The sequence below is a fragment of the Diceros bicornis genome, chromosome 5 (genome assembly GCF_020826845.1).
Source record: "Diceros bicornis minor isolate mBicDic1 chromosome 5, mDicBic1.mat.cur, whole genome shotgun sequence".
In the NCBI taxonomy this organism is placed as follows: Eukaryota; Metazoa; Chordata; class Mammalia; order Perissodactyla; family Rhinocerotidae; genus Diceros; species Diceros bicornis.
The window spans coordinates 64508910-64532278 of record NC_080744.1 but is presented as its reverse complement, the minus strand read 5'-3'; the positions used below and the strand labels follow the sequence as shown (position 1 = coordinate 64532278).

At 38.5% G+C, this 23369-nt stretch overlaps 1 protein-coding gene across 3 annotated transcripts in view; it reads right to left on the bottom strand.

Annotated features, from left to right (window-relative positions):
• The window catches only part of LRRC49 (leucine rich repeat containing 49), a 122583-nt gene extending 102956 nt beyond the window's left edge, over nucleotides 1–19627 (bottom strand). For 2 of the 3 annotated variants that reach the window (XR_009220084.1, XM_058541978.1), the window contains exons 1-7: nucleotides 19353–19627; nucleotides 18631–18687; nucleotides 16512–16599; nucleotides 11924–12121; nucleotides 11479–11581; nucleotides 8111–8314; nucleotides 749–815 (exon numbers count right to left, since the gene is read on the bottom strand). Coding sequence is in view for 2 of the 3 variants with exons in the window: in XM_058541978.1 (XP_058397961.1) it covers nucleotides 749–815; nucleotides 8111–8314; nucleotides 11479–11581; nucleotides 11924–12121; nucleotides 16512–16599; nucleotides 18631–18687; nucleotides 19353–19400 (765 nt within the window). In the remaining variant the exon portion in view is untranslated. The remainder of the gene's footprint in view (nucleotides 1–748; nucleotides 816–8110; nucleotides 8315–11478; nucleotides 11582–11923; nucleotides 12122–16511; nucleotides 16600–18630; nucleotides 18688–19352) is intronic. The other variant, XM_058541979.1, reaches the window with a different exon arrangement.
• Nucleotides 19628–23369: the final 3742 nt, after the last annotated feature.

Here is a 23369-nt window from a genome sequence, read left to right as displayed (position 1 = left end):
AGCACTTATGGTATATGGAAGAAACACACACAAGAATGTTCTTAGAGTACTATTCCTAATAGGAAACAAAACAACAACAAACAAGGAAACAACCCAAACGTCTATCAATAATAAATTAGAGAAAGAAGTTTTCACATAATCACAACGTGAAACATACAACAGTGAAAATGAATAAACTACAGCTACTTACTCAACATAGAAGAATCTCAGTGACATAACGTTGTATCCAAAAAGCAAACACTAGATGACAACATATAGTACAACACCTTTTGTAAATTAAGAGACAATATTACTAAACAATATATTATTTAGATACATTTATATGTGATAAAACCAACTAACAAAAGCCCCACAAAGGAATGATAAATGTGAAATCCAGAATAGTGGTTACCTCGGAATAAAGGAGGAACACCTAAGTAGAAGAAGATCATTAGTAATAATCTAGTCCTTGGGTTGGGGTTGGATAAGATAATGTATACTTAAAAAATAAGTTAATAAAAGACTCAATAAGAAACAAAATTGTCATAACTACAAGGATTCCAAATGTTTTCTATGTTTTGTCTGTCATGTACTGCTAAGGAATTACCAAATCTTACATAAATAGGCTTAATATCTTAGAAATTTCAGTGAATCAGTAAAGTAACTCTTGAAAAATTTAACACAATTCTTAAATTCTTAAAACTTTTATAATACCAAATTTCCTGGACTTTTTTTCAAAAAAGAAAGAAATGAAAAGGCTTTACAATACCTGATTTCCATGAAGGTCCAAGACATCTAAGCTTTTTAGATTCTCCAGATTTGAGATTTTCTTGATTCTGAAAATCAGAATGAGTAGAAATGTGGATGTATCACATCTATGTGATTAAACATGTAAATTAAAACATGCTAAGGCATAACTCATTTGAATTTATTCTCTCTATATATATAGCTAGAGAAATAGCTATCTATATATATAGAGAGAGAGATTATATATACTTATATATATTAAACAAAAACATACTTCCCATTGATTTAATTATAATGTTAAAGATGCAGCCCCACTGGGGAGAATGTCCCAAAGACAGCTTAAAAGTCATATCTTTAGAGAAGAGCAATTCTACTTCTAAGAACCTTAGCACAAGGCACTGATTCGAAGCAATTCCCTTCACCTTAGAACACAATCTAAACTCCTTACCTCAGTCTTCGGGGCCCTAAACCTTTTGGCTGCTGACGCTTTCTCCAACATTACCTCCTAACATGGCTCAGGCTCGCTCACTCACTCTGCTCCAGTCACAGGGGCTTTCTTGCTGTCTCTAACCTAACAAATTCATTTCTGCCTTGGGGGGTTTACCCTTGCTGTTCCTTCTTCCTTAATGTTCTCCCCCAGAAATTCACATGGTTCACGCCTTCATATTATTCAGATCTCGGCTCAAATATATTCTTGGAGCGGCCTTTCCAGATGACCCTATCAAAAATAGCTCTCCCTTCCTGTCCCCATTACTCGCTCCTTTCTCTGCTTTAATTGACTTCATTGCATTTATCCTTGCCTAAAATTTTATTATTTATGTGTTTACTTTTTTATGATCTCCTTCCTCAAACCAAAATGTGAGCTTCAAGATAGCAGATACTTTGACATGTTCTCTACTCTATCCCCATGACAATGACAACGCCTGGCACTGACTAGGTACCTAATAAATATTTCTTTAACGAATGAATGAACATACTAACTAAATGGATGAGTTTTATGTACAAGGGTATTCATAACAGGATTATTTATCACAAAGACAAACCACCTAAATGTTTTCTACTAGACCTGCTGAGTGTGTGAATATTTATTTGGAATTTTTGATTTGCCATCTTGTGAAAAGCTAAAACATTGCTATAAATTAAAAAACACAGAATTTCATCTCTAAGAAGCCCCTCTTATATTCCCTAATGGTTAGGGCTTACCCATTGTCTCCCTCATTCCTACCTTCTATGGCTACCTTACCTGTCCAACTGCCTCCAACTGGACTCTTCTAACAAAAACATAAAACAAAACAAAACAAAAACCACTTCCGTTTTATTCTTCTCTCTCCTATAGATCCCACTTTCTCCTACTACCATTACTCAGTAGAGCGAAAGGAGTAATGGCAAAGAAAGGACAAAAATGAAGTTCATTCAATCCGTCTTTATCATCATCTGCCTATCACTATTTATTTCTGTTTTCACTGTTTACTGCCCCAAAAAGCCATTTCCACCTTTCTAAATGTTTCCAGAACCTGGATCATCCCTTGAAACTTCATACATGCTGACTGCCATGTAAACATAATACAAACTTAAACTTCATGAATTTCTATCTCCATTTGACCTCAGCCATATTACATCATTGCCAAATCCAAAATTATATCACCACAACCAATTCAATCCAATTTAATTTATAAAAATATTTATAATACACTCACTATGTACCATCACAGTACACCACTATGTACTATGACTGCAGTTCTTCCTCTCTCTCTTAGCACACACACACACACCACACTCCCTTAAGACCACAATCTCCTCATCAGTCTCCTCTCTCACACAATGACACTGGCAGAATCTGCTCTTTTCCTAGAAAGCACCCTACCGCCTGAACACCCCTAAGTCACTTCATCCAAACCTTTAACATCCTTCTGGCCTGACTGGAATCCTTGATTAGCCTTCACCCCGAGTCAGGCATTTAATACTATCCTATATAATACAGAAATCTCTCTAATAATCACAGCCAGTATTAATAATAACAATAATAACAGTAGCAGCCAAACCAGATGGGAAAACAGACAAAAGTTTCAACAAAATTATTCCTCCACCTGCTTTGCTCTTGAAATACCTAGAACAGTTAGAGAAAATTATAGTACCCTAATAATATGGCTTAGGACAGACTGATGCTTCCTAACAGCAATCTGACCTCACAGCTATTACAGAAGCCTTGTATTCAATTCTTTTATAGTCCCAAGCTCACATTTCCTAAAACAGAGGTTCTCAAACTTCCGCGTGTGCATCAGAATCATCTGGAGGGCTTGCTAAAAATAGATTGCTGAGCCCCACCTCCAGAATTTCTGGGATAGGGTCCAAAAATTTCCATTTCTAACAAGTTCTTGGGTGATACTGATGTTGCTGGTCCAGGGATGACATTTTGAGAAGTACTGCTCTAAAACATAGACCTTCCTCCTCATCAAATCTCAGTTTTCTCCTCATAAGAGCTTTACGAGGATGAACTCACCTATTAAACAGAAAATAGTAAAGCCTATTCTAAGGAAATAATCAGAGATACAGAAAAAGATTTACGGACAAGGATATTCATCACAGCATTATCATAGCAAAAAAAAGGACACAAAATGTAAATGTCTAACAAAAGGGAAATATTAAGTAAATTATTACATATATTCATATACATGATGCAGCTCTTAAAAAGCATATTTTCAGAGAACATTTAATGACCTAGGATAATGTAAATAATAAAAATAATATAATAACAATAATAATAAAATAATAATAAAATATTATAATATTTTATTTATATTTATTATATTTATAATATAATAAAATAATAATAAAAATAACATACCATACACATGGTATAAAAACCAATTTTGTAAAACCATGATATGTGAGTATAGAAGAAAGTGTGCTACTCAATGTTGGTAACAAAAATTTGGAAATTAGGCAGAGGGATGACTGCATGTCCTTTCAATGTCATATCAGAGCACTGTCAACAAGCACGCTTAAGAACATCTGCCTATTTACTACCGATTAGAGCCCAAACTCTGTAAAGTTATATACTAACTTGTAGAAAACTAATAAGATGTAATGATTATTTTTGCCAGGTAAGAATGTAATTTATTTTGTCTAATAGAAAGATAACCTGAGGGTTATGATTTTACTGCTTTGTAGAACATTAACCTGTTTTATAACTTAACAATCTTATTCCAGCATCCTTTACTTTTCATTGACTATATATCAGTTTCTCTTATCCTCCTTTGGACGAGCTTTGTCATCCCACTGGTTCCCTCATTACATATTGAGTTAATTAAAATGCTGGCCCGTAATTACTATCTATTTGTCTGAGAATTACATTTTTAACATTTTGAAAATTACACACAAGGGATGGAGATGGTCTCATCCCAAAGTTCTCTGATTTGGAAGATCAATGTAATCTGTTTCAGCATTTTTCAGAAACTCCGGGCACCTTTAAGGCACTTCAGTCACAGAAACCTTCATGTGCAATATGTCTTCCTACAGAATTCCATTAGGGCCTCACATGCTGTTAAGCTACACAGTAAACAGTCCCTATGTGTTGTGACTTGGGCGTTCTCTTCGCTTTGACACACAGCAGCTTTACGACTCCCACTTCAGATTCTGAGAGCCCAGGTGAATACGAAGAAAAACACACAAGTTGTTCAGTCAGTTAAACTCAAGACCAACCAAACATCTTGCTGTCTTGTTCTCATCAATTGCCTTTGCCATAGATTCTCTCCCCACCCTCAGTGCCTGAAAGGACATAAAAACAGATCCAATTCTAAAGAATGCAGAGGCAGATGAAGGCATCAGTTGACCTAGGAGGCCACTTGTCAGATCCGGTATTGAGGTGAGGAATTTGCAGAATCCTAGTCAGTTCCCAATAGTTAAGGATTTTTATCTTAACACCAATGTGACCTGAAAGATTTTTTAAAAAGAAGTTCTCCCATTAACCAGAACTGAAACTAGGAAAACACAAGGCTCACCCATTAAATACCTCAGCAGCTATAGACCTCTAGGGGTATATCACAGCTTGTCTCTGCAGGGCATATTATGTTACTGATGTGAGGATAAGGACCCCATTATAGGGTCTATATGAAAACTACACTTTTCAGGTGTCAGAGACAAATCCTTAAGTGAGAACCTTTAAGGAATCAAAAGGAAAGGAATACGGAATCCCAGGGTCTGGCAGACAGTTTTGTACCTACTGTCCTGGGTGATCAGAAGAAAATGCAGAGAAGCTCTATTCATTAGCCTGTGATCAGGAGAGCATTAGAAGATCTCACAAGGATAAACAGGGGATACAGAAAGCAGAAGAGTGAGATGGCAAGAACTTCAATAGCAAAGTGGTACAGAAGGGTGGGGAGTTCTTTGGTAGCAATGTAAACTTCTCATACAGAATCTGAGCAGGGTCTTTCTAGCTTTTGAGAAGAAACCTTTGTTGGAGCTGCTTGAACTTAGAGGCATATGGCTGCCCTGGATTTTCAAATATGGTTCCATTGCCTTGGAGTTAAAGATGGTGCAGTGCTGTGCCATGTCGGAGGGAGCAAACTTTCTGGACTTGACCAGCAGAGGGTAACAAGTCATCCACAACAAACGTGAGGAGACAGGGTGGCAGATGTGCTTCTCTCTTCTCCAACATTCCTCAGCCAGGTTTGCATAATGTTCACTCAAGTACTGCCACAGGATAGATTTGCAACTTGAAGGCTCACAGCCCCCTTGCCATGACAAAGTCAGCTGGTTGGAAAGCACTAAGCATATGTCTTAGGGATCAGATTTGCATTGTACTGATACTTCAGAAATATGCAATTTGGGAAAATGTGGAAAGTTGTCTTCTGACTCATTTTCTTTTTTATTCAAGAACACTAACAGTTCTAGAACTGTTTAACAGCTATTTTCTTTGTGTGAAAAATAAAGTAAAATATGACCAAAATCAAACAAACAAAAAGATGGAGGAGTAGAAAGAGGCAGAAGAGACTGCATCAGATTGCTTTTCCTTGACCAAGGTAAGGATAGAGAAGGGCATTAGGTCCCTTAGAGCTGGAGGAGCAAAGAGACATTTAAAAAGGTCAGAAGGTCAGATAGACTGGTGTCTTTGAGGCACAAATTATTTTTTAAAAACTTAAAAAATTATTTTTGAGAAGCCAGAGAAGCTGAAGAGTAGAAGCAATAAAAGAGAATAGATTGAGAGAGGATTTAAAATGTTCGGAACCAAGGGTAGCTCTTAGATACTATGTTTATAATTTTTTATTTATTTATTTATTTATTTTCCCCCAAAGCCCCAGTAGATAGTTGTATGTCATAGTTGCACATCCTTCTAGTTGCTGTATGTGGGATGCGGCCTCAGCATGGCCAGAGAAGTGGTGCGTCGGTGTACGCCCAGGATCCGAACCTGGGCCACCAGCAGCGGAGCGCGCGGACTCAACCGCCAAGCCACGGGGCCGGCCCCAGATACTATGTTTAAAACTAGAAAAGGAGATTAAAAATATCACTGGAAAACACCTTACTCAAGGACTAAAAGGAGGGCATAAAGGCAATGGTTTGCTGTTGTGACTGCCGTCCAATCAATTCCAGACTCCTAGTGACCCTGTGTACAGCAAAGCGGAACCCTGCCCGGTCTTTTTGCACCATCCTCTCATCTTCCGGCGCTATATCAAACAATGCTGGGCAATTCAGAGGGTTTTCACAGCCAATTTTCTCAGAAGTAGGTGGCCAGGTCCTTCTTCCTACTCTTGTCTTAGTCTGGAAGCTCCACTGAAACCTGTCCACCATGGGTGACCCCGCTGGTATCTGAAATAGTGGTGGCATAGCTTTCAGCATCACAGCAACACGCAGCTGCCACAGTATGACAACCGACCAATGGGCAGTATGGTTCCCTGACTGGGCAAGGAACCCCAGGCGTCAGCAGTGAGAGCGCTGACTCTTAACCACTAGACCATCAGGGCTGGCAAAGGGTGATGATACTAAAGAATAAATGGAAGCTAGACAAACAAATCAATAACTCCAAGGATCAGAAACTAATAAAGAAATCTCTGAGAGAGATAACAGGGAGCACCTTGAAGGGAATGCCTAAAATGTATGAAAAGGTTACTCCTCACTTTACTCAGTAAACTGGTCTAGTGGCATACTCCTACTGTATATCGTTTGTACACATCTAACCTTGCAAAAGTCACTTTACATCTCCATTTCTTTGTCTATAAAATGAGACAGCTAATCTCTGAGGTCACTTCAAGCTCTAATACTCTATAATCCTATAACTCCCCCAAATACCCTCATGCTACCATAATGCTTAGTTTAACACTGGAATAACCAATTATAGGTGACAAACTACACTGACAGGAACTTTCAAGAAAGCACAGAGAACAGACAAGAGCCTAGAACTCTGGGACATGATCTTGGAAAAAGTATCTTATATTATCATTGGCTAGTGAGAATAAAGAGGTAATTCAAGATCCATGCTGTGGCGGGGGGAGGGGGGGGAACCAACCTTAGGTATAATGCCATATCTAAACTTTATCACTTGATAATATAAAAATCATTTTTGGATTTTGCTAAAGAGACCTTCTTTGCAGGAATTGCAAAAGCTATCCAGTAAAACACAATAGAGAGAAAAGTCATGAACAAATCTCAAGGAAACTGGTCAGGAATTGTGTAACTGCATTACATAATAGAGATTTATGGAAGGAACTGGGCAAGTTCCTATAGGATGTACTATTATATGCATACTGAAAATATCTGAACAAGAATCAACCAGTAATTTGACAATCACAAAGTATCAAACGTCCCTTAGTCAGGCACTGAGAAGAAACACAAGTGAAACACATAAGCCTAAAGTGAATATACATGCTTAAAATATAGCCTAGATCCAGCCACGATGGTCTAGTGGTTAAAGTTCTGTGCTCTCCGTCTTGGTGGTCCTGGTTCATTTTCCAGTCGTGGAACCATACCACTTGTCTGTCAGTTGCCATGCTGTGGCAGCAGCTTACATAGGAAAATAAGAAGGACCTACAACTAGAATATATAACTATGTGCTGGGGCTTTGGGGAGAAGAAAAAAATATACATACACCATAAGAAAACATAAAGTTAAGGCCAAAGTCTGCTATTTACTGCCATATAAGATATGGCACTGGAAAGCAAGGGAAATAATAAAATACACACTCAATAAATGTTATTTTGTTAGACTAACTGTCACACGAAATCTCATAAAACAAATTATGACTGAATCTTAATCCATTCAAACACACTTTCAAAAAATTTTAGTCTATTAGTTTCTTAAGTATTATTCAATTCTGAGTTGCCATCTAAATACTATAGGACTCAACATTAGTCCTACGTATAACAACTCAAAACTGCTCTACAAAGATTACCTGTTTTTCCCCAACAGAAGGACACGGAGGGATCTCAGAGTAGAAAGCCCGCTAATTTCTTCAATCTGGTTATCATATAAATCCAAGAATATTAGCTTTTGCAGATTAGAAATATTTTGGATCCGAGTTATAAAATTGTGTTGAAAATTCAACAAACGCAGGTGTTCCTCCCCATCGATGATAGGACATACAGTCAGCTTTTGCCTAGAAAACATTTTAAAAAGTTAATAAGGTTCTGATTTGGCAGGCTGCCTCCTCTTACAAATAGTATTAGTAGTATCTTTGTGCTCCCATGCTCAGAGGAGAAAAAGATAAATAGAACTACTTCTTGCCTCCATGAATTAAGCATCCTAGATCTAATTATAAATCATTCATATAAAAGCCAATATACTTTGACAAGGGTAATTATTAAAATTAAGTATAAGCTCTCATTGTATTAAAAAAATCTCCAATATCAATTCTTTCACATAAAATTTACTTAACATCAGAGAACACTCAAGGTGATTGCTTTCTGTGATAGAGGATGAGATGATTCAAAGAACCATGTCACATAACCAGAGAAATGCCCTTGCCATCAATCCACTGATACAAAGACAGTCCAAGCAACTAAGTCATCAGAAAAAAAAACATACCAAAGGATCTCTCCTAGAATCACAGAGTCCTGAGCTGGATGATATCTTAGGAAGAGCAAGAAATTCAGCTACCTACAGGTCACTTTGATGAAAATAATTTCATCCTGAAATCCACTAACAGTAAGGTGGTCCTTTGAACATTTCCTCAGAAGCTTAAATTTTAGGCGTATGTTTACATGTTCAACACTAACTTTGAACTTTGCAGAACATTTAGCATGCTTAGGGTAGGATGAAATGTTAATAAAATACGCCTTTAGCTATATTTAAAACAGTAAGCTTCTATTATGCAAAAAGTTATAATATACTACATGTGAAGTAAATATGTGCAGGGCCCTTTAAGAATTCTACTAGTGTAATAAAATGGCCAGAAAGGAGCAATTCTACTCCGAGATTTCCAACAGAGTCTTCAGGAAAAATGTCGCTCTATTGATCAGAGTGTGAACGACTCTAATTGGGAGATTTATTAGAAATATTTCCTTTCAGTAAAAATCAAGTTAATGTAATCTTTAAAGAAAATAAATCAGTGCTACATGCATAAGTAAACTGTGGAAGTGATTGAAGAATGATTTTAACAGGGAAATAACTGAACGTTAATGGTTGACAAAGATAGGATATTTACAAATACAGGCCCTGAAGAAATTGGTTTAAAACAGAAGAAAAGTTAAAAAAAAAGAAATATGTAACAGTTTAATTCTCTTAACGTGTGCTTAGTATTTAGAATTCATTTCATGCATTCAATTACACTACCACATTTGGTACTTCTGTTTTATAAATTATAAATTAATAAATTGTAAGTATTCTAGTTTAAAATTTATATCTTTGTGCATCAGCTTAGCAAAACACTTAAATTGTTTCATTTTTCCTGCTTCATCTTCCTGTTTCTCATAGCTAAACTTACTAATAACTCCAGCTTCTAGTTCAACCAATTCTGGAGTCAGTCATCACCGAGATAGGAAAATAACCTCTGACTCTCCTCTTACATAAGCTGCTGTAGCTTGAAATAAAGTCACTTTCTCAGATTCCAAATCCAGTGACTAAGTCCCAACTCCAAGGCTCACTTGTACACCCCTTAATCCTAAAGTCCCTGTCATCCATCAAAACAAGCAAACAAACGCACATGATAATCCACTGCTCTCAGGGGAGTGTATCATGCCTACAAAACTCCTGGGTTGATACCTCTCCCACCCCATTACTAACATGTCTATTGGACAATGCTTTCCCTCTGCATTTCCTACTTGGTGCTGACAGGCTGCCCTCCTGGTACTCCAGGCCTACTCTAACTCCCAGAACAGCCAGAGCCTAGCTCTTTGAAGCTGAGACAGTTCCCTTGGCCCTGACTTTCCCAGGTTAGCAAGTCTCCCCCTGATGAGAGTTTGCTTCTTCACCCCAGAGGCCCGTGTGCCAAGGACCACCTTCACAATTGCCTGAGTCAGCCCAAGCTACAACACAGGTGCCTGCCTTGTTATGTCATCCTCTTACAAATACTGGCTCCTGTTAGTGTCCAGTAACATGAAACTGAAGGGCTGAGGTACTATTCTTGGCTGGACTTTTAAACACAGATTAAAATTACCACAAAATCCCTCCAAATATTAAAATGATATTGTGAAAGCTATAAACATTAGATAGGATTAGAATCTCAAAAACCAATAATACTGCAAAGATCTCATGAGAGATACTGCCCTCAAGTGTTACTTTGCCTACAAAACAACAATATACCTCCAGAAGAGCTTGCCCCAACCACAAACACAACAGCCCATGAGAATTTGCTGTCAGGTGTGCACTGCTAAGCTAAACGTACGCACAGCAGAGATGGCCTCTCTGCTGGTTTTAGCACTAAGTTAAGGTTAGGATCCTTCATCCACCATTCTATTGCAGATATCTTCCTAGATTTAAAGAGGGGGATCAAGTCCTCAATATACCCATTCATTCAAAACTTTTTATTGAGAGCCTATTTTGTGCCAGGCTCTGTTCCAGGTGCTGGGCATGCAGAACTGAACCAAACTCCCAGTGCTTGTGGAACTTATACTCTAGGAGGAGGAGACAGACAATAAACATGATAAGTAAAATATTTACTATGTTAGAGGGTGACAAGTGCTAAGAAGAAAAATAAAGCGGAGAAGAGGGGCTGGGGACTGTCAGGGTGGAAGGGGTTGCAGCTTTGGAGAGCGTGCCCAGGGAAGGTCATCCCTGAGATGACGACATCTCAGCAAAGACCTAAAGAAAGTAAGGGAGTGAGCCTACAGCTATGTGGAGGAACAGCCTCCAGGCAGAGGGAACAGCAAGTGCGAAGGCCCTGAGGTGTAAGTGTGCTTGAGGTACTCAAGGAGCAACAAGGAGGCAGGTGTGGCTGTAGCAGAGTGAGTGAAGGAGAGATCAGGGGGAGATGAGGCCAGTGAGGTAACAGGAACTAACTGGATAGGGCCCAGAAACCTGTGTGAGGACTATACTGGAAAGTTTTTTCTACCCTAAAATCCATTTCCATCAATGTCATATTTTAGAATTTCTATAGAACTCTTTCAGAGTATTATCAAGTTCTTTTACATTATATAGATATAAAATTCCTCCCCATACCCCTGGAAGGATAAATAAAAAACTGGTCACAGTGATTATACCTAGGTAGGAGAACTGGATAGCTGGAGAAGAAGAGGAGGGAGAGAGACTTTTGTACCTTTCAAATCTTGTACCGTGTCTATGTATTATCTAGTCAAAAAATAAAATAAAATAAATTGTCCTCACCTTTCTAGGGTCAACCTGTCTGAGTAAAGAATTTTCTCTTCAGAAGAACGTTGGAGAATAGGAAATGATGGCATTGACGAGCTCACCAAATTAATATGATCACCTATTGAAAATGATACATAAATTACTTGATTAAGAAAAACCTTTAAAATCTTGAAACTAAAGTCACCTTATATTTGGAAGACTTTGGCACATACAAGTATTTTTTCTATAAAGTATAGTTTCCATAGCTCTCCATATTTGAAATTAATTACTCAATTTGAGTTTGTTTCTGTCCTCCTCAAACCTAAACCATGTGTTCTGTGTATGCCAAAAATTCGTCCCTTGCATTACAGACTGGTTGAAAGCACAGCACTACTCTAGTGCTATCTTCATCCCTTTATAATCCTGACTCCTACTCCTAAGTTTTAACTCTCTCATAACTGAGATGATAGTCCCTCATTACCAGATACATTGGGGCCAGCACTATGACAGCCCTGCCGGATTCTGGACTTTGAAGGTGTCTGAATGGAAGAATCTCCAAATGCTGAAAAGGAGCTCGTGGTAGTTTTCATTTCCAGCCCACATAGTTCTGTCACGTTTGTTGTGGATGAGATGCATGATGATTTATTACGAGGCGAAGGGCTTATTACTCTTCCGTCTCCTTCAAAATATCAAAAAGTTTATCACAAAGCTACACAATACACGACTTTACTACAGGAAATACAGAGAAAATACTCGTGGATAACAAATGTAAACCTCGCATTCTCTCTTTTTCTTTGTATGTTCAGCTGCTATTAGTAGAGAATGCTGCAGAGACCAAAGAGGATATCACTAAATGTTGTACACTTGCAATTAGGGTCCACAGGTATATGACACTCCTATGAGGTTTACAGGGTGTTGGTTAGACGGTGTCCCTGCCATTAAGTAGCTTTCAATCTAGTGAACAAACACATACGAAATTAATAAACTATACAGAACAACATGCAGAAAACACAGAATAAAAAATAATACTTCCTTCTATATTCACACGTAAGTGTATCTGGTATTTTTCACTTAATGAAGATGGTTACAGATGGGTTTTGGGAGACACGGATATTAAGATATATTCTAAAGACCTAGAAGAATATAGAATGGTCAAGAGGAGATGATGGGAAGTTCCAGAAATGAGGTAAGATTTGAGTAATGGGTCAAAGGTGACAGTTTAACACCAGAGGAAATCTACTGTATTTTCCTCTATAAAGAGAAAATCTCCTGAAAACAGCAACTGATGTTAAAGTGCTTGAGGGGAGAGAGGAGCAGTAAAACAGAACCTAAGGTTACCACAGAATTCTGCTGCTTAAATTGACCAATAAGGTGAAAAGATGAAACCAAATCTAGGAAGCCAACATACTCTTTGGGAGGCCATCAGACAATATGATGACAACTTAAAATCAAGTTCCATATAGACCATATCAAAGAGCTGTAAAGCAATGGTATTTGCCAGCATCTCTAGGTCTGCAAGGCATAAACCAAAGTATCACACACTTAGCTTCCTCAACAAAATAATCACTGCTCACATCCCACTTTTCTGAATATCATGAAGTACCAAGATAACTCATAATGATGATCTAGAGTACAAGCATTCAGAATTGACATCATGTTCAGCAATGAACTGGTCTTGTGACCAAGCAAACAGGATTCAGAAAACTGATTTGGAAATCAAAAATCAGATGGTTAAAAAAACAAAAACAAAACAAACTAGTCTAAGGATTAACCAGTCAGCCAAAGAAGATAAAGGAAAAACTGCAAACAATAGACAACTTCGATTTCTCTCACTAGTATCAGAGTTAGGTTTTTTGAATTATTTTGTTAAGGCTTCAAGCCAATCCTCAATTTAAGAGGCAGATTTAAACTTCATAAGACTTGAGATGTAAAGGCAATAATCAAAGAGTAAATCTAATTTACACTCAGTGAATAAAGGAATTTTATCCTCATAGTTTTCAGCTCCTAGTGTACAAAGAAGTCATAACCACTACCCGCATGATGAGTTTACTATCATAATCAGTGTTATATACAACTTACAATAAATAGCAAGAGATAAGAATGATTAGGTGGAAAGGCCTTAAAATCCATGAACAAGATCTTCTAAATGACTAGGAACCAGAGTGACCTGTGGTTGAAACACTGACATATTTATGTGGATATATAAACACCCACACATATACACATATATATGTGTACTACACACCCACATATATATGTGGGATGAAACATCCACACATATCCCAAAATAAGAAATGGAGTGAGTTAATCGGAAATCTGTTTTGTATATACTATTTCTGTTAAAAATGAAAATCAGAAATTCTTGCATTTTAGTATAAAATCAGCATTTTAGTATAAAAATGCTGAATGAATTCTTTCATAATTAGGATCTCAAAGTGCTAAGAGGCATATGACTACCTTTGGTAAGAATCTTCACTGTGTACTGTACTTTAGATACATGGATGGATGGGTGGGTAAATGGATGGACAGGTGGACGGATGGATAGATGGATGGACAATGGGCGGGTGGACAGACAGATGGGTGAATGGCTAGCTAGCTGGCTGGCTGATATAGTACATTACCATAAATGTGTATCTACTCGGCCTTATCTTTGAGATTGCTTTGGCAACCAAAATCCTAATTCTAGATTTTCCAGTGATTTATCATGATCTTAAGAGTCAAGCACTGCCTCTTCCCCTCTATACACACACTTTGGAATTCTTAATTAAGTGCTTTAATCAATTAAGGTCTGCTCAACTGAGATTTTACCGTGTAGTAGTCCCCAGAGTATCTGGCTCTTACAAAATCTCAAAGATATAGGGATTAACTCTTAACAATATTCTAAAAAGCCTAAAAGAAATCACACACCAGGGCTGGCCCCGTGGCTTAGCGGTTAAGTGCACATGCTCCGCTACTGGTGGCCTGAGTTCGGATCCCAGGCGCGCACTGACGCACCGCTTCTCCAGCCATGCTGAGGCCGCGTCCCACATACAGCAACTAGGAGAATGTGCAACTATGACATACAACTATCTATTGGGGCTTTGGGGAAAAAAAAAAAAGGAGGAGCATTGGCAATGGATGTTAGCTCAGAGCTGGTCTTTCTCAGCAAAAAAAAAAAAAAAAAGAGGAGGATTTGCATGGGCTGATCTTCCTCAAAGAAAAAAAAAAAAGAAATCACACACCAAGTTTTGGACTAATCAGCCAAACTAAAACATCAAGTTTTTTTACTTTGGACTGAGAGTACCATTGGTTAATTTATGCTGACAAGCTATTATATATGTTCAATTAATTTTGAAAAATAGAGAAAAATAAGCGATGGAGTGAAATTAATTACAACGATTGGGTATTAGGATGCAGTTTATTAGTGGTCCCCGAATTTTTCCTGATAAAGTTACTTATACTTTTTCCAGTTTTATGCCTTTAGAGGTAGAATGGTGAGTACAAAAGCCAAGAAAACAGCTCTAAGCTACGTGGCCTTCTTTACATGAAACTGCCTGGCACTATGGAGGAGGCACATTTGGAAACAACCAGGTACAAATGAATAGCCTGTCAGAGAAAATTACTTTTAATAAAATATTTTAATGAAAAAAAATTAGGTTTATTTTTCCCTAAAAAATTAATTTGTATTTTATGGGTCCTTACTTACGTATAAGACTTTATTCATCTCTCAGGTTCACAAAATTCAGTGTGTCCACACTATTCCTCACTAGCAAATATCTAGTAATAGGTACTTTACCACTTAAATAAATTTACCTGGCCAGTCATCCACAAATCTGTACACCAACTTCCTCTTCTGACTCAAGAAAAGCTTGGGAAAAGTATTTGATTCATGATTTAGAAAACAAATTTAAGATATTATTATCAAAAATGTGAAGAAAATTCATAATGCAAACATAAAATATCCAAGTTGAGAATTTCCAGGTTCACTTCTATAACTCTGTGCCTAAAACAGTGCCTGGCATATAAAACACATTCAATAAATATGTATTGAAGTGAACCAAAGAAAAGCAAGACAGATGCTGTAAAACTGCAGTTAGGTTGATGGCATGTCCAGCAATTGGCCAAGACAGGAGTGTAGGATACAGGATAGAGAAAAGGTGTGTCAGATTAGATGGGTCCAAGAGGAAGGTCCAGAAGTAATGAAACAAAAAGGGAAAACTAATCAATATTCAAAATTACCATCTGTTCATGCAGTAATGAGATGAACAATCCAGAGAGGCCTATACCCATCAGCCCTCATACGAACTCCTAGGAGGTGAGGACGGTACTGTACATAAGGATTCTGTAGTGCTTAACACTAGCACATTACAGATAGCTAACAGTTGTTAGCAACTCACTAACAACTCGGATGTGCCAAAGGAAATTTCTCCTTGAATTAAAAAATACATGTCAGAAATATAACCAGATCATATAAGGCAGTATTTTTAAAAGAGTGGTCCACAAACCACACCTATCAGAATCATTTGAGACATTAATAAAATGCACATTTTCAAATCCCACCCAAGACCTACAAAATCAGAATGGAGAAGGGGAAAAATGGAAGGGGAGCACTAAAAATCTGCATTTCTAACAAGATCTGAGGTGATGCGCACTAAAGTTTAAGGCCTTTGATATAAAATATCTATAACTACGTGTGCTAGTAAGGGAAAGAGATTATTTCTTTTCTATTCCTAACTTTCCACTCTTTCCATTGATTTCTTATTTCCTAAAGATCTGTGTTCCTATCCTCTTACTTTTACTAATTAGCCATTTTTCCTAGTTCTAATACAGTATTTGGAAGGTTCTTTCCCATTCTCTTGTGCATAGCCCACTCCCAAACTAAAATGCAATAAATTTTTCTACATTGGAAATAATCTACTATTCTGTGTATATAAAACCAATTCTGATTTAAACAAATACCAAACCAACTTGGTAACCAATGAACCATTTCATTTTTAATTCAAATCTATTTGGGTCTAGAAATTCAACATTACTAAACAATGTTACTTAAAGAAGATAAATCACATCTGATCTCTACTGACTGACAATACCTTGCCTACTTGAGTAGTTTCTTTCAAGGTCATGCTGTAAGAGTCGACCAGGGAATGATGGTGTTTCTTTATGTAGCTTGAATTCAACCTAAAAAACATTATTTAAGAAAAAAATATTTGGAGAAGAATTTAACAATAAGTAATGAATATAATTATAAAATAACATATAATAACTGATACATGCTACAACACAGATGAACCTTGAAAATATCACGCTAAGTAGAAGAAGCCAGACACAAAATTCCACATATTGTATGATTCTATTTATGAAATATCAATAATAGGAAAATCTATAGAGACAGAGAGCAGATTTGTGGCTTCCAGGGGGGTAGGGGGTGGGGTATGGGGAGTGACTGCTTAATGGATACAGGGACTCCCTTTGGGGTGATAAAAAGTTCTGGAACTAGATAGTGGTGATGGCTGCATAACACTGTGAATGTATTTAATACCACTGATTTGTACAATTTTAAATGGTCAAAATGGTAAATTTTATGTTATGTGTATTTTACGACACACACAAAAAAATCAGTCAATTTCATGAGGTCAGAGGAAACCACGCGCCAATCTAAGGCACTCCTAATGCCCTCATACCCTCACCACAAATACAATGAATACAAGAATCATTTTTTCAAAAACAAAAGCAAAAAATGTACAATAGAAACTTAGTTCTGTTAAATAAAAATCCCTATGTTTTTATCATTAAATTTCCTTCAAGAGTCCAATTATAACATCATAAAATTGTACAAATAAACCTTCTAAGAAGGGTTTTTTTTTAAACTGATTTTAACTTACTTGATAGGAGGACTGAGAAAACAACTTCTCCTGATTAGCCACAAGAAAAACCCTAAATACAAATCTCAAAAGAATTATGATGCTTCTGATTCACTCAGACTATAAACATTATAATAGCATTTGCTTTATATCCTTATGAATTAGGTGAGCTGAAGGCATTTTCTCAGAACATACGTCCACACAAGGGAAAATGAATGGTTTGGAAAGAATTTGGATGAGGTACACAGTTCCTAGAAACACATTATAAAGGTAGAATAGGATTTGTCCAGTGAAACCAATTAGCAAAGGTTTGGACAGAATCCATTATGTCCAATTATAATAAAGAATACTTTCAATGTCTTTATTTGCTATTTATTTACATTATTTGTTCTTTATATGCTATTTATTTATTAGTTTTTATTATTTGCTCTTTATATGCTGTTTATTCAAGATGACCAAATGGTCTCTCTTCCAAGGGTTCATCTTCATATACATAATGTAATCAACTGTTGCCTCTTTGACTAATGGTGTCCTTCCATCCACCCTCCTCGTGCCCCTCCTTACCCTCCTTGTGCTGCTGCCTGTAAACTCTGTCCTTCACTTTAGAGTTCCTCCAGTGACGTCTATTTAACAATTTTTTAGGAAAAAACTGAGTTGTGATGGTTGGAGGTGTCCAACTTGGTCAAAGCAGAAAAAATTGTGTCCTGTCTTGAGATATAGTTGTGTGGGAGGTGGGTGAGTATGTTTGAGCACTGAGGTGAAACAGGAGGGTAAGAAAAACATGTGTATCTAAAAAATCAAATCAAAAGCCAGAAACTATGGAAATGCCAGGGATATTATGGGCAAATTGGAAAAAGAGAATCTCATGTTCACATTTTAACTTCTAAAGAGTATTAAGCCTATATATTTCCACTGCTAATCTATTTTTCTCCCCTGATTTTAAATGGAATATGTAAATATGTTCCCCCAAATTATCATATTTTATCCATTATAAGATTCCATCAGTAGTAAGACATACTATCATTTTATCCAGTGCTAAGAAAGAAAAAACTTTCCCAATTAAACTATTATGTGCCACCAATTATAAGAAGGATCTTGATTTAAGAAATGTTTAAATGTCAAAAAAAAAACCACTCACCTCTTGTAATTGGTGAAATAAGATTCAGTTTTTAAAAGAGGTGTTTTGGCTTTATGTAGGCAGAAAATAAAAATTAGCTTTATAATGGAGACCAAAGTAAATATACTTAAAATTTCCAGGCCAGACTCTACTCTTTAAATCATGCTGCTATTTGTGTAGAACATAAAACAATTTATCTTCAATGTAAATACAAATCTGCTTAAATCTTACTTTGTTTTTTTCAGGAAGCGATGATGTTTGAATAACCAGATGAAGCCCACAGTTCACCTGCAATGTAAAAATTGAGCCATAAAATATGTTCTTAACTTAAATACACACACACACACATTCCTCCCCAAAATAATACAGATAAAGACATAAAAAATTGGAGTAAAACAGCATGTTTGTTTCTGGTAAATGATCATGTTCTGAGGATTTTCTGAAAACAATAAAGTCGCAACTAAGAATTAAAAGGTTTCACTGTGATTCATTTTCCAAAATGTCTGCAGCAATTTAACCCTCTACTTAGCACCTCAGGATTTTGACTCTTGCCATTTCAGGTCTAAGTAAATATCCCAATGGGACAGTGAAGGGGGTGGGAGTGTCCGTTAATAATAAATTCTTTTCTTAATTAAAAAAAAAGAAAAGATAAGAAAAAGAAAGAAATTGACTGGTTAAAGGAATTTAAATGAACCTGAGCCTTTCACAGCAGACCAGCTCCACCTTCTGGGAAGCCCAGATTCTGGACAAGACTTTGAATACCCATCATACAATATTAAATACCCTCCAAGTGCCTTGGTCCAGTCCACGAATCTCAAGCCTCGGTCAGACAATAGCTTGAGCAGACTCAGCGGTCCTGGTCCCAATAATACAGCCCATCACCTAGGACAAAGACGCCAGTCAGAAAGGACGATACGAATGGGAAGAAAGGGAAAGTAGAAGACCCAACCTACGTTGTTCGTAGCCCGTCCAGAAACAGAGCGGTACTTCCCGGGAATCATGGCAGGAGACAGTACAGGATCTGTTAGATCGGCCTTAGAACTGACGCTACAGCAGAGATTCAAAGAGGCCGAAAGGGGTCATCTCCCAGGCAACCCGCTCAGGGGTTACCATGGGAACTACCATTTCCGGTCTGGTCCTCTCCCAAATCAACTGGCCAACAAAGTCGTTAGAGCATCTGGTTATATTTGGGGGGGCCAGTGCGTCAGCACTTCCTCGTTCGGTTTTGCTGGCCTCATAAAAACAGAGTGAGAGTGCGGATGGGGAGGAGGAAAAGACCGGGAAGAGGCTGGCACCCTCGGTAGCTATGACAACCACCACTTCCGGTCCTCGCGTCTTTACGGCCCACCTGAGCTCTGCCCGCGCGAAATTTGTATCCCGCTGCCGGTGGCCGTCTGCTCTCTGCGGAGGACCACAAGGAGGAGGGGGAGGAAGCTACCAAAAAGCCGGGTACCCTCGCTTGTGGGGCCGCGGGTCGGCATTTCCCGTGGCCGGAGGTGGGGGAGGGGAACCGGCCCGACGCGGCGTGGACAGGCGAAGGGAGGACCGCCTCCCCCGGGCGGCGTCCGGGAGCGCGGCCGTGCGGGGCTCCGGGGCCTCCGGCTCCCCCGTTCCAAAGGCGGCCGCCACGTCCGGGCAGTGGCTGTTCCGCTTCCCCCAGGACCGGGCCGTGCGGGGCCATGACCGCTCCGTTACCTGCTCCCACCACTTCGCCCGGCCCGTGTTGACGTCTCTTCGGTTATCCAGAAGAAGCTGCGCTTCTTCCAGCGCCTGAGGCTCGAGGCGGGCGCCGTGCCCACCCTGCACGGGGTGGGGGTGGGGGGATGTCCCCGGGGCGGGGAGTGTCTCCGCAGCCCCAAGGGAGAAGCAGAGGGAGACCAACCGGGCGGCCCCGGAAAGCGGGGAGCGCCCCAGCAGTCAGGCAGCCTCCGGGGCTTTCCTCCCCGCCGCGAACAGGGCTGCGGCTTCACGGGTAGAGGGACACCCGGGCGTCCACCGAGGCTCGTGGCTAGGCTCCTCCACTTAGTGTCACCTTGGGAAAGGCGCCTCACCGCGAAGGTTTCTGTGTTCTCATCTGTAAAATTCGGAGTGTGCTTTAGAGGTCATCTCCAAGATCCTGTTCAGCATTAACACTTTGGGATTATAGTTCCTTCTCACTTCTCCTCCCCCAAAACTCACACAGACACGCTCTTGTCCTTCAGATTATAGAGTCGCTTTCACTCTTCCGCTCCAGAGTTTTTAAATAGAAAGGGTTTAATTTGAGCGAATCTCAAGAAATGGAGTGCTTGAACTTTTTGCATAACATATTGCAGAAGCTTGAGGAAATGTCAATTACACTGTCAAAATGGTGGGGGAAAGGGGCCTGCAGAGCTGCTGATGAAGATGGGGCTTGCTAATAAACAATCCCTTCCCGCTCCTAAACTTCCTCTTCACTAGCTGCCTTTAAATTAAATCATCCTAGTGAGCTGAATTTTCCCATCTTGTCCTCTTCTGCTTGCTTTCTTAATCCCTGTGAGCATGGATTACACTTATTTTGCATCTGGTCACTACTATCTTCTTCCCCACTTCCCATCTTGAAGAAGACTTCCCAGCCTTCTTTGAGATAATCAAACTTCAGCCGTATCACCATTACACAGATTAAAGTATGACTCTTAATTGGATCTAAAAGGTGTTCATTTCTGGAGATGGGAAGAGTTCACCAAGAAGTCAAGTGACCTGTAACTGACATTTTGGCTTTGAATATACAGAGGTGTTCATAGAATTTTAGAGCTGAAGGAAACCTAAGTGCTCATCTAGTCCAAACTAACAGTTTATGCACAAGGAAGCCAGTCCAGAACGTTAATAATTTCTTCAAGGGCCTATAATCTTTGCTCTAGGTCTGATTGCCAGACCAAACCTCTTACTGCTACAGTAACCTGCTTCCTACATTGGGCCGGGGGCTTAAGACCCTTTAATGGCATCTTGCAATTATTAGGATAAAAAACAAAATTATTAACACAATCTACAAGGCCCTGTGTGCTTTTTGCCCCTACCTACCACACCAGTCCTATCCAAGGCCGCTGTCCTTGTTGCTCAGTGCACCAGTCATGCTGATCTTTTCCATTTCTAAACATGCTGTATTCCTTCCTACCAACAATCCTTTGCTCAGTTATCTCATGTAATCCCCTGGAATTATGCCCCTCCCATTCCCCATCATTGTCAATTAAGTCCCTCTACTGTAAAACTCAGCTCAAACATCCTTCCTCTTTGATCCCCTAATTATAGGCTCTCATTCTTCATATACCTCATATGCTTCCATAGCTCCTGTACTTCAATAGCTCATTGCAATTGTCATGAAATAATTGTGTAGTTTGTCCCTCACATTAGAATGTAAGCTCCATGAGAGCGGGGATCGTATGTGATTTGTCCATTATTGTATTTCCAGTACCTAGAACAATGTTTTGAAAATTTAAGGTATTCAGTAAATATTTGTGGAGTGATTATGTGACTCCAAGAATAATTTTTTGTACTGTAATAGAATTTTCAATTCTTTACCAGTTTCCCTTCTCGTCAAGCTATATACCAGTCAAGACTTCTGCCCTTTCCTTGAATCATGTATCCACCATGACTACCCATCCAATCTTTACCCAGGTACATATATATACATCTCTCTATATAAATATATTTTATAAATATAAAATAAATATATATATAAATAAATAGTAAAAGAGATAAACATTAAGCTTGTGCCACACACACCATTACACTATTTTTCTTCCTCATAATTATACCACCTAATCAAAAACTGGGAGAAGAAAAGCCAGGCTAGTGAAACAAAGATTTTATAATATAAAGAAGGCTAACTAATGAGATATTCAGAATAGATAACAAATCTATTTTCCAATTAGAAAGTATATCCAGCCAACATTTCTAACAATCCATGTTACATTAATATACTTGCTGAGTTATTAGGAAACTGTGTGGGTTTTACTAATAGTTACTTTAAAAGCATATAAGGTTGGGCCGGCCCTGTGGCTTAGTGGTTAAGTGCACACGCTCCGCTGCTGGTGGCCCAGGTTCAGATCCGGGGCGCACACCAACGCACCACTTCTCCGGCCATGCTGAGCCCGCGTCCCACATAAGGCAACTAGCAGGATGTGCAACTATGACGTACAACTATCTACTGGGGCTTTAGGGGGGGAAAAAAGCATATAAGGTAAAAAAAAAAGTTTCTTTAGAGTTGATAGCAATAAATTTTTAGTCTGGTCTGGATTGAGAACCCCAATAATATTGCGAAGAAAGTTTGCTTGTGCCACCTCTAACTCCTCCCTCATCTCACTGTTTTTCTTTGCAATTCCAGGACCAACTGACTAAAAAGCAAATTTCCAGTCATTCTGCAACGTTTATTGAGGAGCTCTCATAGACCCTGTTCTGCGTCCTTGGTGCTATATGTAGATAAATATAAGTATGAATGTTTCCTATCTTTAGTGATCTCGAAAAAAGATTAGGAGACACCTCCAAGGAAGAAAGGGGACTCTGAGGAGCATTATACACTGATCTCTTGCTTCATAAAGCTATGATCATTGTTTGTCCTTACCTGTTAATTTTGCATCCTTGTTTTTTTATCCAACTGTATTTTTTAAACTGTTTAGTTGAAGTATAGCGAATATACAGGGAATTCAAGTCATTACCGCAAACTGAACGTGTGTAATCATACCTACATCCAAGAAATAGAACATTATCTATTCACCTATATCACCCCAGCCCCTCCCCTCTCCTCAAAGGAACGAAGTTTGCTTTTTTTTTTGCACTTCGTGTAAATGAAATCATACTGTAGGCACTTCTTGTGTCTGGCTTCTTGGTTCAATGTTATATTTGTGAGATTCATCCACATTGTTCATTATTATATAGCAGTCCATTGTACGAATATACCAAAATTTCTGTTCTTTTTTCTTTATCATTTTTTATCTGTTGGACATTTGAGTTGTTGC